Here is a 14,338-nt window from a genome sequence, read left to right as displayed (position 1 = left end):
GAAGCCTAATTGATTCGTCGAGTGGAAATGCCCTAAATTTTTTCCGTTGGAACGAGATGAGAAATCCCCCAAAAGAATGCCAACAATATCTTCATCAATCTCCAAGTAGAGCAACGCTAAATCCTTCTTTTTCAGTTCTTCATCGAAATATGCAGCTTGGCGATCTTGTTCTGGGAATATCTCTCTCTCCATCTTTACCATTTCTTCCCCAACATTATCCATCTTTCCTGAATTTCCTTACAGCTCCAACTTGACTCTATTCCTTCCATCTCCCATCTTTTTGCTCATTAGTCACAAGTGAACTTTCAAACAAGGGAGAATTAAAGAGACGACTAATTAGAGCATGCGGAATTGATAAGAACCTAGAAGACTTAAAGAGACGACTAATTAGAAATTGATAGGAACTTCTACCATTGCTTCCCCAACAGTGATATATTGAACTGGTGCAGATCTCTATACCCTAATCCTCTTTGATCCCTGTGGTGACATAGCCTAGACCAGTCGAACCAGTGAATATTTCCTTTTCCATCAGTTTTCGAACCCTACCAAAATAAATTATCATTTTCTACATCTCTTCACAAATAGACTTAGGAAGTAAGAATGTACTCATACAAAATGTAGGGAGGGTCTGGGCTACAATATTGAGCTAGATAACTTTCCATGTAGTAGACAATAATCTAAATCCCAATTAACAAACCGCTTCCTCAGTCGATCAAGTAGAAACATAAATATACTTATTTTTACCTACCAATCAGTGACGGAGGGCCAAAGTATCAACCTGTATCCAACGGATAGTGAACATTGAGCAGATTGCAGATACTTACCAGTGTCTTGTGTTTGACATTGGAACTGAAGAAAATTTCAGACCTACAAACATTTATAGCATGGCCTGAAGCTTGTTCATACTTAGAAATAATATTAAGTATAACCCCAGTCTCTGCAACACAGACACCAAAAAATAAAAAGCTGCCTCAGCTTTATGAATGAGCTTAGAGAAGACCTCCACACATAATATAACTAGATAAGGGGATAATGGATCCCCTGCCTTAATCCTTGTCCTAGAGTAATACGTCCAATCAAATCCCCGTTAATCGCTACTGAGTAAGAAATCGTCGTGATGCCTAACATTATCCACTGACCCATTTGTATGAAACTCATTCTAATCAAAACTGCTTCCAAAAACCGCCAGTCCATTCTATCATATGCATTACTAATATCAATTTTCACTGCTAGCTCCCCTAGTTTACCCCTATTTTCTCTTTTCATGTAATTGTAGGGACTGGAATGCAATTTGAACACTATCAATTATAGACCGACGAGGAACAAATGTAGATTGACTCTCACTGATAAAGCTTTGGAGAAACAACTTGAGTTTTTTAGCTAAGACCTTGGATATGATTTTGTATAACACATTACACAACGATATGGGTCTAAGATCTTTCATAGTTTTTGGTGCATCATACTTAGGGATAACATTATGATAGATTCTCCAAATAAGATTTCTCACCTTCAAGAAAACTTTGACCTGCCAAATTTTCTTCCACAAACTACTTACAGTATCAACTGCAATATTATAAAGCCTCTTATAAGCACCCCGTACAAAATAGTTTCCATCATGTTCGAAACACCAAAACCAATCATTCCTGCAACATATTTTGAAAATTAGGAATACTAAATATATAATTTTGATCCTCCAAATTGAAAAAATCACGAACAATATTTATATCTCATCGTCTCTCACCCTCAACAAAGAGAGAACTGACAGCAGCAGCAACAATAGGATCTATATATATTTAATAAATAAATACAATTAAAATACCAATCATACTACGTAAAAATAATAATATAAAATATTGAAGATATAAATACATATATTTAATATTTATTACATTATAATCTTTAAAAATAAAAATATGACAACAAAATAATATTAATAAAAATATATCAACAAAATAATATTACCTAAAATTTGATTAAAGTCACGTATTTATTCTTTGAACTTTTTCAAAATGATGTATCACCCCTTAAATTTGTATAAAACTCTGAACCTGTTTAAAATGATATACACTTCAACTTGTTCAATATCTCGTCTTAATGTGTCACATGGACTAAACGGGTCGATATATCATTTTAAACAAGTGCAGGACATTGTATAGGCACTTCGATCCTGAGGATAGTAACCTTGAACCAAACCATCAACTTGAAAACCAAGCTTGTTGTACAGGCTCATAGCAGCAGTATTCAAAGGATCAACATGCAGTGATATCCGCTGCACCTTTTTCTCATTTCTTGTTCTGAACCACTCAATGGTTGCTCTCATCATTGCCTCTCCATGTCTTTGCTTTCTGTATTTCTCCTTCACTGTTTGTTTTCATTTTTTCCATATGAACATTTTAAGTTAAAATCCCAACTTAATATATTAGTCGCCCCTGTATTTAAGGCTGTAAATGAGTCGAGCCGCTCACAAGCGGCTCGGTAATCGGCTCGGTAAAAGCTCGGCTCGACTCGATTTGTAAAAGAGCCGTTCATGAGCACGATTTACTGGCTCGGTTCGTAAACGAGCCAAGTTTGAGCAGGCCAAAACTCAGCTCGATTAGAACATCTATGAACAAATTTTTGCTTTGTATAAACCTATATAGTTTTGTGTTAGTTCACAAATATCCAAACTTAATATTATTTAGATGAGTTCGTTCACAAACATAATATATGAGTAATAGACGAACTATTTGTAAGTATCTTGTTTATTTATTCAAGAACTTTACTTATGAGTTTGTTTACATACACAATTAAATAGCTATTTGGGAGCAAACTTCATAAATAAAATTAACGATTTACTCACAAATAATTCATGGTTAGATATTTTTTTAATGAACCAAATTGAAAGAGGATTTTGGAACCGAAACAAGCTCGAAGCTCGGCTTGAGCTCGTTTATTTTCTAATGAGCTGAGCCGAGCTTGAGCAAGCCAAAGCTCGGCTCGGGCTCGAGCTCGTTAATTTTATAGCGAGCCGAGTTTGAGCAGGCCAAAGCTCGGCTAGGCTCGATTACAGCCCTACCTGTATTTGACTAAGTGTCCGTTTGTTTGCATTTTTCAGATGTTTGTTAAAAATTTCCGGAACAACTGCTTTTAGTAGAAAAAACAACTAATATCTACTAACAGCTAACGACAACAACAGCAAACAGGAACAACTGAAACAAACAAGCTCTAATTTAATCTGATTATTCTCTTGAACTTTGGAGATAGCTCATTACCCTATGAACTTGCTTAAGGGGATCCTATATTGCACAAAAGCTTCTATTCAATAGCATTTTTGCGTTTTGTGTCCGTTTAGAAAAAGGAAACATCGGGAAACATTAGGACACGTTTCCAGATGTGTTTCTATAAATATTGCAAATAGGAAACGCATTTCAAGCCTCATTAACGTAAAACGAGATTTTTTTTCATGTTTGGCCATGCTCCAGTCTCAAGTGCACTGGTCATCCAATAAGACTTGAAATTGCACATCTTTTGTTAATAAAGAAAAACTCATCTTTATTAATTGGGCTTGAAATTACATCGTCGGTTAAATGTTAGGTTTAAGATTGCACTATTTTATATGTGCAAGCTAAATCCGCTCTGACTCAATAACCATAAAACGTTGAATTTATACCTTATCCTTACTTTTAATGGGTTAAATGCACCGTTGGTCACTAAACTTTTATGGTTGTCTCGAAATGGTACTCAACTTCAATTTGTCTCAATAAAATCATTCATTTTGGATTTTGTATCAATAAAATAACTTCGGCAACTTCAAGAGCAAAAAGACATCGGAAATATAATGTGGCTTCCACGTCAGTACTAGTCAACTTTCACTGCTGACCGAAATGACACATGACTACCACCTAGCTAACCGAAACGACATATGGCACCCAATTAGTTGACACGTGTCATTTAGGCCAGCTAGGTGACAGCCACGTGTCATCTAGGTGGCAACCATGTGTCGTTTCGAACTGCAGTAAAAGTTGACTACTACTGATGGGGTAAATTACACTCATGGCCACTGAACTCTGCGCATTTTCACAATATGGTCACTGAACTTCAAAATGTAACATAAAGGTCACTAAACTTTACGCTAAATTACCCATGGCTACTAAGTTGAATGACTATTTTGAGACAACCATTAAAATTCAATATGACCAACAATGCATTTAACCATATTTTTAATATTTACAAGTTTCTCTCAGGTTTCCTTTTCCTATATTTTTTAGAAATAACTCACCCCGACCGCCTGAATTTGGTTAAAGTGATACCTGTTTCAACATTGTCTAAATTTCCACTTTGTTGTGCTACACAGAACTCTAGTGGGTTACTCATCTCACTTTAAACAAGATTCAGATCGCTAATAAAATATCTACACGGAATCAATCCGACTATTATTGATCAATGTAAATGCTAGATATAAATAGAAGGAAAGTTGAGGATATGAACCTGCAAGCTTATTTATATAAGCAAACAAAGAAGAGAGCCAAGAACACATGACATATCCAACAATATCTCCATCAATCTCCAAGTAGAGCAAAGCTGAATCCTTCTTTTTCAGTTCTTCATCGAAATATGAAGCTCCAGATTCTTGTTCTGGGAATATCTCTCTCTCCATCTTTACAATTTCTTCCAAAACCTTATCCGTGTTTCCTGAATTTCTCTGCAGCTCCAACTTGACTCTGCTGCTTTCCTCTTCCACCCCTTTGCTCATTGGCGACAACTGAACTTTCAAACAAGGGAGAATTAATATGCAGCTTTTAGATTGGAAAAAAAATGACTTGCTTTTAGATTTTATATGGATCCTTCAACTTTGCTTGAGAATCAATTACTTCAAAGAAAACTATAGGCCTAGCTTGATCCTCCTCAAGTTGTCCTATTTACCTCATGAACTTGCATAAAATGACATATTGATCCTCCTTTAAGTCCATACCGCAGTGCATTGAGAGATTTTGAACAAGTTAAAGTGCATATCACTTTAAGCAAGTTCAAAAGAGCAATAGAGAAAATTCAAAGAAGCAATAAGTCACTTTAAAAAAGTGCATAAAGTCAATAGGTCATTTTAAGTAAGTTCAAGGGGTGAATATGATATTTCCAAAGTATTAGTAATGTTCACTTGGACGGTGACTGACCAAACATGTCACATTAAATTTGGGCTTATTAGAATCCCAGATCCAAGGATGTATTAAGCCAAATTTTAACTTTAAAGAGTTATACTATTTCCAATGTTGTTGGATAGGCATCTTATAAGTTCATAAATAGGTAACAAAACAGCCTCCAAACCTTGTATATGTTGTCATAATGTTGATAGTTCCATCTTAATGACCTCTGCTTCCTTTGCTCTGACCACCTGTTGCACATCAAGGTGAAATGAAATCAAGTCAAATCAGGTAGATCATCTTGGCTGCTGGTCTATATCATTATATGAAAAACGAAATGTATTCAGGATATAAATATCAGTAGTGTTCAGGTGGAAATGCGTTGAATCTAAGCTTATTAGAATCCTAGGCTGGGTGGAAATTAAAATTATCCTAAGGTCTAGATCTAATATGCCTAGGACTCTGTCATTCGGCTCGAGCCGAGCTTGAGCACGGTGAAACTCGGTTTGAAAGCTCACGAGCACACTCGGTTATAGGTTCATGAGCAAACTCGTGAACGAGTTTCGTTCAATTTTTTTTTTAATAATAGTATTTCTATAAAGGTGAAATGCAAAACAACCTAGTTTTGTATAAACTTTAGTTTGCAGATTTCAAAACTATGTAATTTTGTTTTAAAGAAATTTGAAATGAACATTAATTATGGACATAATTAACAAGCTGTTCGCAAGGGAAATTCATGAACAGAATTAACGAGCTGCTCGTGATCAAAGCTCACGAACAAGCTCGTGAGTAGCTCACGAACAAGATGTTGAGTTCGAACTAGTCAATTTTCTAACGAGCCGAGCATGAACAGGCCAAAGCTTGGCTCGATTACAGTCCTAAAATAAGCCTAGATCTAACTATGACCGACACAATTCATATGGTCAGTCAGGTTCCATGTGAACACTAATATATATAGATAGATAGATAGATATAAGTTCCATCAAGAACAATGAAGACTTGAAGATTGATTTGCATAAGGAAAGCTTACTCTAAAAACTCCTGGTTCTTGGGAGGAGCAACATCAGGCTGGTCTGATGTTACTTCTTCAATGCCTTCAATGGTTAAAACTCGAGGGCGAGAATGCAAGAACCTCTTTTGGTGTCTGGATGAGGCATAAGGAACCATTGCCAAATCATCAGGCTGAAAAAGAAGGTGAATACCACAGTTTTTGACATTGATTCCAAAACCAAGATCTATTGAAAACTCCACTTCATCCCCTTCCTCCATCTCATCCTTAAATCTCCAACTCATATCTAAGTCCTCACTTTCGTCTTTCAGATCATTAAATATCCAGTAGCACAACCAATTCATATCCTGCTCAACTTCACTTGATAAGAAGGTAACATATGGATCATAGATCCATTCATACATTTTACTATTGTTAGAGATGGTGATATGAGGAGAAAAGTAGCAAGAATCTGAGAATTTTCGCCACGCATAAGTAGCACATGTAACAATTCCAATAATCTTGAAACCCGAATCAAGTCGAGGCACGATAAAAGATACGGTGTCACCTTCGGTTCGATGGCTAAACCATGTTGGAATCTCATTTCCTGGTATGAAGATGCTGTATATGCCTCTCTCAGAAAGTGTTTGAAGGGGACATAACGTATTGGTTTTGGTCAGATTGTCAATCTTCCGCACCAGAAAATTTGTAACCAGATCTTCCATGGATGAGCTGTTCCTCCTGAGAAGCTTTTCAATTACTTCAATAGCTAATGGTTCCAAGTTAAAATACCCTTCAACTTCTTTTAAACTCAAGCAACTTTTGACCTCCAACTCTGCATCCCCGCGGAAGTTTGTTAGATCGATACTTTCGAGAAATGGACAATTGTTGGCATGCAAAGACTCTATGCTTGACTGAAGTTGCGGTATCGATAGAAGCCATCCGCAATCATCTAGATATAGAGCACTGAGTTTGGTGAGGCTACATATGCTATTTGGTAAGCTTGTGAAGTCATTTCCACTTAACTTCAGCTCTTCCAGTTGGATCAAACCTCGAAGATCTTGGGGAATCACACCATCAAAAATTTTGCAAAAACTAATGTCCAGCTCTTTCAGTGAATAGGGAAGAAAATTGATGATGTAGGGATTTTTTCTGGGCGAAAATACACGTGTGCATTCTCTCAAAGATAAAGTTGTGAGCTGATTCAAATTTTGAATATTCTCTGTCAGGGTGCTTATTGCAGTACCATCAAGATTAAGTGCAACCAAGGATTTCATATTCCCCAAACTTTCAGGCAATTCCTCAAGTTTTGAGCAACCAGACATGTTTAGCTCCCTAAGCAATCTCAGGCCGAGAATTTCCTTTGGAAAGCTCTTAAGATTCTTGCAGTCCTGCAAATACCAAAAACGTAGGGAAGTGAAACATCCAGCTGACTCCGGCAAATCCTCAAGGTTTGAGCACCCAGACATTATTAGCTTTTCAAGTGATTTCAGATCACCAATGCTTCCCGGAAGATGCTTAAGGCTCTTGCAATCATGCAAATCCAATAAATGAAGGCAGGTTAAAAGTCCAGTAGATTCCGGCAATTCCTCAAGTTTAGAGCAGCCAGACATGTTTAGCTCCTTGAGTGATATTAGATTGCCAATGCTTTCTGGAACACTCTTCAGGTTCTCGCAGTTTTGAAAATTCAGGAAAACAAGTTGCGTTAGACATCCTATGGACTCAGGCACATCTTCCAGTTTCAAGCAGCCTGACATATTAAGCTTCTCAAGCCTTATCAGACCACCAATGCTTCCCGGAAGGTACTTAAGTTTCTTGCAGTCTTGAAAACTCAGGAAAACAAGATGATTGAGAAGTCCAATGGTGTCATGAACCATTTCCAAACTAATGCAATCTTTGAAAGTCAATTTTTCAAGATTGGTGCAGCCTTCAAAATCAGGGGACTCAACAAGCTCAAGTGAGTGATTAAGGTTGAGAAATTTCAGCTTCTTTAAAGACTGCAACAACAAAAAAAAACTATTATAACTCATATCAAAAAAATTATTGAGATATTTCATGGAAATATAAAGAGATTTCAATCTACCTTTCCTTCCTCTGAAAATTGTTTCAATTTTCTATATCGCATATCAAGAGCGACCAGATATTTCAGACCAAAATCTAATGGTATGGATACCAAAGGACATTCTCGCCAACACACCCACCTCAACTTGCTAGATACGTATTCGTAGTCCCCTTTAAGGCTAACATGGTTGAGTTGGAGCAGTCTCAGCATTTTCATCTTTTTGAATGTTTTGGTACCCCATGAAGGTTTGAATCCGGGCATGTTCAGAACAAGCCCTTGAACTTCTGTTGTACCCTGAGACAGGGAGATGCAGGAATTAGAATTGAGCAACATACGTGCTGGTGCTTGATGCAGAACAAATTGTAATACAATATAGATATTCATGAAGGATGAAAGGACAAATTGTAATGAGAATAGTTAAGCTCCTCCTACTCTTACCATTTTATCAGTTAAAACATCAATTACGTCCTCATGATGCCATAATCTACTACGCTCCCCAGGATCTATAGCATTTTCTTGGCGAACAGTTTCTCTCCCCATGTCACGAAGCAAATCGTGCATAAACAACTTGTTATTAGTGCCAATTTTGACAAGACACCTTTTAAGAAGAGTGTTGATGCCATTAATTGGGGAAAAATCACAACCATCAAGTATGCTCATTACATAATTCATGTCAAATCCAATGAAGAAGCATGCAGTGTCCAGAAATATATACTGTTCAGTCTCACCAAGTGAATCGTAGCTTATCTTTAGCTTGCTGTGAATATCATCATTGGCGATCACTTTCAATTTTTCCAACCTGCTATTCCACACATCAACACTTTGACCACACAAAGAAGAACCCAAAACTTCAAGAGCTAGAGGAATTCCCGCAGAATAATGTACCATTTTTTCTGCGCAATCAATGTAATCTTTGGCGGGATGAGTTTTTCCAAATGCATGAAGACTTAGGAGCTTAAGAGAATCACTATCTACTAATTCAATAACCTCATACTGCCAATAAGACTTGGATGATTCCAAGAAATCTTTCGTTCTAGTAGTTATAATCACCCTACTCCCGGGAAATAGCCAATCGCATTTTCCAAGGATCTTATGTATTTGATCAAGTTTGTCAACATCATCCAGTACTAGAAGAACTTTTTTTTGACTTAAAGTTTGAATTATCAAATTCAATCCTCTATCAACATTATCAATCTTTTCATGCTTTGTTTTTAAGATCTCAGTCAGAAGTTGCCTTTGCAAGTAGGCTATACCTCTGGTCTGACACACTTCTCTAACATTATCAAGAAAGCAGCTGCTGTCAAACTTGTGGAAGAGAGAATTGAACACCTCCTTTGCTATGGTTGACTTGCCGATGCCTCCCATACCATATATCCCAACTATCCGTGTGTCTTGTAACTCGGTAGCCATCAATGATTTCACTTGTTGTGCTCGAGAATGTAAACCAACTGGGTGGATTGCAACACTGAGCATTACTTGATCAAGTCTTTTTGAAATCTCTCCAATTATATGATCAATATTATCTGCCTCATGCCTGCAAGTAACAAATTGGAGTGAACACTACGGCACATCATAGGTAAATTGATGTCATCATGGTTGAATCATCATGGAAATCCAAAACAAGGATAAGAATAGTTAGCACAAATGGTGAAAGAAATAAGCCTCAATTGAGCATAAATGGTTCATTTGCTCCAGCTCTAACCTTTCCATATTTTTTACTAGTCAGTTTCTCAACATTCGAAATTGTCCTATATCAATTCCCACACATATAAAAGGGCAGAGAGTAGTAATATAGTCCGAAAATTTTAAGAAGACATGTCATGATACTCATATTTGCAACTTTATATGTGAAAGTTGTGTTAGGAATTTGGTCACATGGACCTTAATGACCATGTAGAATTTGGTCATTCACCCTTAGATCTAGATTTATTAGAATCCTAAGGTGGAGATTCAAAGTATTCTAAGGCTTAGATATAATAAGCTTAGATTTAACGGTCAGGATTAGGATTTCTGACGGTAAGATTAGGGCAGAAAATATCTTAGGAGAAGAGAAGAATAGAGAAGGTTAGAAAGAGATCGAGATAAACAGAGAAAAAAGAGAATAGAGAGAGAATTTAGAAGAAAGAAATAAAGATTTCATTAATCAATTGCATAGTGAATTAGTACAGGCTCATTCTCTTTGTTATGGAACCGATTGAACTAAAAGCTCGAGCTGATAGTTAAGGCTCAATCATATGTCATGGAACAGATTGAACTAAAAGCTCGAGCTGATAGTTAAGGCCCAATCATAGATCTTATATTAATTTCCGACACACTCTTAAATAGGAAAAAAGGAAAAGAAAAGTATAACTAGCCTCCTAAATTCATGGCCTTAATAATTCCAACTTACCTTAAATCACCCTAATAATTCTAACCTACCTTAAATAAGAAAAGGAAATACAACCTACCTTAAATAAGAATAGGAATTAACGCAATTCATTAAATAGATAGAATGACAACTAAGGATGGTAAAGAGCTATTTTAATCCTTCTTCTTTTGCACATATGTGACATCATTAAGGTCCATGTCAACATTCCTAATCTATCTTATAAGACTTGATTACACCAAAGGTTTACACATATGCAAATTCCAAGAGCACAAGCTCCAAAACTCTTAAGCCAAATAAATAAACAAACAAACCTTGTTCATATACACAATAAAAGTATAACTATTTTCCTAATAGGATTCACTTAAGAGCAAGTTTTTAAACAAGGTTCGAGGTATACATATACAATCTCTACCTTGTCTAGAATTCTATTCAAGATAAAACTTACTGAAATTTCTGGAGTTTCATAGAATTATTCATGTGCCCTAACTTGTAACTATTCCCTTTCTATAAGAATGGAACATATCTAAGCATACCTTAACAGGCTGCAAAGGGGGAAATGATAACTTTTTTTTCAGCAAAAACCATAATTTGATAAGCTACTATTGAGAATTTCCATAGTTGTCATGAATTATACAGATATACACCATTTCAAAGTGAGAGGAAAGCTCAAATCAGAATATCAGATGCTTTAGTCAGATTCAATTGAAAACTTACCCATCTAAGTGTTTTTGTAAATCAAGACCTTTCAAATAAGAAACCTGTTGGAGAGCATTCTTCCACTCGTCAAGGACTTCTTTCTCGAAACTCTTTTCATGCTCCAAAAACGCTTTTTCATAGTTTCCTTTAATCTCTTCAACGTCAGATGGATCTACATCATAAAAAATGGGCCAAACATTACCTGGTTTTTTAAGCTTCAGGATCTGAACAAGCTCTTCCAAACACCAAGAGAATGAGGCATAGTCTTTTGATAAAAGGATAAGCGCAAATTTAGAACTCTGGATTGCTCTGAGGTATGCTTCCCCAGTTTCCGTCTTTTTCTCGTCGGAAAAAGTGTTGAATCCACTCCGACATAGAGCTGCATACAGGTGGCCGGTGAAGCCTTTCCGTACATCATTCCCGCTGAAACTCAGGAAGACATCGAAACTCCACTGTGAAGCCATGAAATGATTGAGCTGATTGGTTGATTATGGCGTTCTTCAAGTTTCAAATGCATAAAATAGATTGATTGAGAATGTTCATTTACTTCACTTTGCTGATCATCAAGTCTTCTCAAGTCAACTTGAAAATTTATTGAAATTGAAGGGAATTGGGTTGAATGTGGGCCCCACTAAGATTTTATGGGCCAAATAGTCATGGATATCTAAATGGGTCAAATACATGTAACAACTAAATCATCCCACCAAATTTAATTCTTAGCCCCGTTTGTTTGGGGAAAAATATTATGTTCTGAAAAATTTTATACAGGGAAAATATTGTGCAGGAAAATAAAATATTTTCCTGTGTTTGGCAACAACACTGGAAAAAATTTTCCGGTGTTTGACTACAATACTGAAAAATATTTTTCAACCACTAAATATAGATTTTCTGTATTTTTTTATTTTCAATTATATATTAAAACACAAAAAATATGTAGAGACGTGGAAAACTGTGAAAACGTAAAAAAAATAGAAAAAAAATGTAAAAAAACTCATGAAAACAAGAAAATGTAAAAAAAACACGAAACACAAAAAAAACGTGAAAAGATGTGGAAAACACAAAAACGTTAAAAACACGAAAACATGCAAAAATATGGAAAATAGAAAAACGTGAAAAAACACAAAAAAAAAATATAAAAATTTATTAAAAACACAAAATGTGAAAAAATGTGAAAATTACGAAAAAGTAAAAAAATATTAAAAACATGGAAAAAAGTTGAAAAACACAAAAATGTGAAAAAAATAAATATAAAAACACGAAAACATTTTTTTCACATTTTCGGTATTTTTTGTATGTTTTCTCGTGTTATCAACGCTATTATGTTTTTTTTGCACTTTTTCTTCTTTTTTGTGTTTTCACGTTTAGCTTTTCGGTTTTTCCCTTTTTCACGTTTTTTTTTTGCGTTTTTTATTTTTCGCATTTTGTTACTTTTTCGTGTTATTCACGTTGTTTTCATGTTTTTCGTATTTTTCACGTTTTTGTGTTTTTTAGTTTTTCGTGTTTTGTTTGCATTTTTCGTCTTTTCATGTTTATCATGTTTTTCACGTATTGTCACGTTTTTATGTTTTAGCATTTTTTGCGTTTTAGTGTTTTTCGTATTTTTTCACGTTTTTGTATTTTTCATGTTTTTGTATTTTTTGTATTTTGTCACTTTTTCGTGTTCATGTTTTGTGCCTTTTCAAGTATTTTTTTTGCGTTTTTGTATTTTTCGCATTTGTTCACATTTTCATGTTTTTTGCGAGTTTTTTTTGTCATATTCTCGTGTTTTGTAACATTTTCATATTATTTATATTTTTTGTGTTTCATGTTTTTACATTTTTTAACATTTTTCTAATATTTCTCTGAACGCTTATGTTTTGGGGAAAATGTTTTACCCTTTAAAAGGGTAAAACATTTTCCCTTATTTCTTCCTTGCTTTTCCATTGACTTGCAACTTATTTTCTTTTGACTTATTTTCCTACCGAAACAAACACTGGAAAATTGGAAAAATATTTTCTTGCAGAATATTTTCCCCCAAATAAACGGAGCCTTAATATCATTATTCTCTATATATTATGATTTTACATTCTAATTTAAAAATAATCGACTCCAATTTATAAAGTCTAATTTTTAATTTATAAATTTTAACTCTTAAAATATATTGAAAATATTGATTTTATTAGTTTGATATAAGGTAAAATTATGACTTGATATAGTTGTAAATAGTTTGTAAAAGATGAATTTCTATGTAATTTTCTCTATCTAAATATAGAAATTTAAAGCAAGATGAAAATAGGTTTAATATGTCAATGGAAGAGAATTGGGCTCATATGATTGATATGGGTCCACTAAGATTGTATGGATCAAATAATCATATATATCTAAATATGGAAATTTAAGGAAAGATGAAAAAAGGCTTAATACGTCATTCGCTGAAAAAACTTGATTGACCTTTAAACTTTCAAAGTGTCATGATAGTTTCTGAACTTGCATAAAATACTCATTTAGTTATCTGAATTTGTTTAAAATGTAATCGATTAACCACTCAATTGTAAAAGAATAAGTTAAATGCGGAATATATATTGTACACGTCTTAGATTGTTATTATATAATTTATAAAATAAAGTAAATAGGAAGTTATTTCTTGCTCAACTATAAAAAATTTCTTCTCTAATATTAGAATCGCATACTCCGATCTTGATCTTTTTACTTTTTTAAAGACGCATACAATACATCTTCAGCATTTAATTTACTTTTTTGCAACCGAATGATTAGTTAATTACATTTTATGTAAGTTCAGGGAGCTAACTAAACATTTTATACAAGTTCAGGAGGCTATCAAGATATTTTGAAAGTTCAGAGCGCCAATCAAACTTTTTGGACAAGTTTAGAAGGCAAATGATATATTAAGCCATGAAAATATCAGGGAAAGTTGTACAATGGTCATTCAAGTTTAGGTTCAATTTCAAAAATGTTACTGCACTTTATTTTATTTTAATAAAATCATTAAATTTTGCTTTTTATTTCTATAAATTTATTCTAATCAATTTAGATAAAAAAAAAAAAGTTAGAGTGATAGTACATAGCAACCACACTGAAAGGTGAAGAGAGGAATATTTTTGTTGTTG

The 14,338-nt window shown here is 34.5% G+C and overlaps 1 protein-coding gene across 2 annotated transcripts; it reads right to left on the bottom strand.

The window, feature by feature from the left end:
• Positions 1 to 1,393: 1,393 nt before the first annotated feature.
• LOC136228628 (disease resistance protein RUN1-like) lies at positions 1,394 to 11,782 on the bottom strand. Of its 2 annotated transcripts, XR_010688782.1 has the most exons (8): positions 11,250 to 11,782; positions 8,606 to 9,701; positions 8,189 to 8,461; positions 6,148 to 8,102; positions 5,302 to 5,368; positions 4,468 to 4,741; positions 1,963 to 2,361; positions 1,394 to 1,643 (listed from the first exon to the last, which is right to left on the bottom strand). XR_010688782.1 is itself a non-coding variant. In XM_066017068.1 (7 exons), exons 1-7 carry the CDS (start codon positions 11,693 to 11,695, stop codon positions 2,126 to 2,128), a joined length of 4,347 nt encoding a protein of 1,448 aa, XP_065873140.1. In that variant the 5' UTR covers positions 11,696 to 11,782; the 3' UTR covers positions 1,826 to 2,125. The 2 variants fall into 2 exon arrangements, 1 of the variants encoding a protein (XP_065873140.1); XM_066017068.1 differs by lacking the exon at positions 1,394 to 1,643 and having other exon boundaries at positions 1,826 to 2,361.
• Positions 11,783 to 14,338: the final 2,556 nt, after the last annotated feature.

This window comes from Euphorbia lathyris, chromosome 5 (genome assembly GCF_963576675.1).
Source record: "Euphorbia lathyris chromosome 5, ddEupLath1.1, whole genome shotgun sequence".
Taxonomy (NCBI): domain Eukaryota; kingdom Viridiplantae; phylum Streptophyta; class Magnoliopsida; order Malpighiales; family Euphorbiaceae; genus Euphorbia; species Euphorbia lathyris.
This window is presented reverse-complemented; position numbering and strand designations above follow the sequence as displayed.

What these genes read in the sequence shown, in the direction of transcription:
- LOC136228628 (XM_066017068.1), bottom strand. Translation starts at nt 11,695, where the DNA reads ATGGCTTCACAGTGGAGTTTCGATGTCTTCCTGAGTTTCAGCGGGAAT. An exon ending in ATTATGACAACATATACAAG is followed by an intron (nt 4,742 to 5,301) that starts GTTTGGAGGCTG and finishes TTGAAAGTTCAG; the next exon opens with TTGTCGCCAATGAGCAAAGG. An exon ending in TTATATAAATAAGCTTGCAG is followed by an intron (nt 2,362 to 4,467) that starts GTTCATATCCTC and finishes GAAAACAAACAG; the next exon opens with TGAAGGAGAAATACAGAAAG.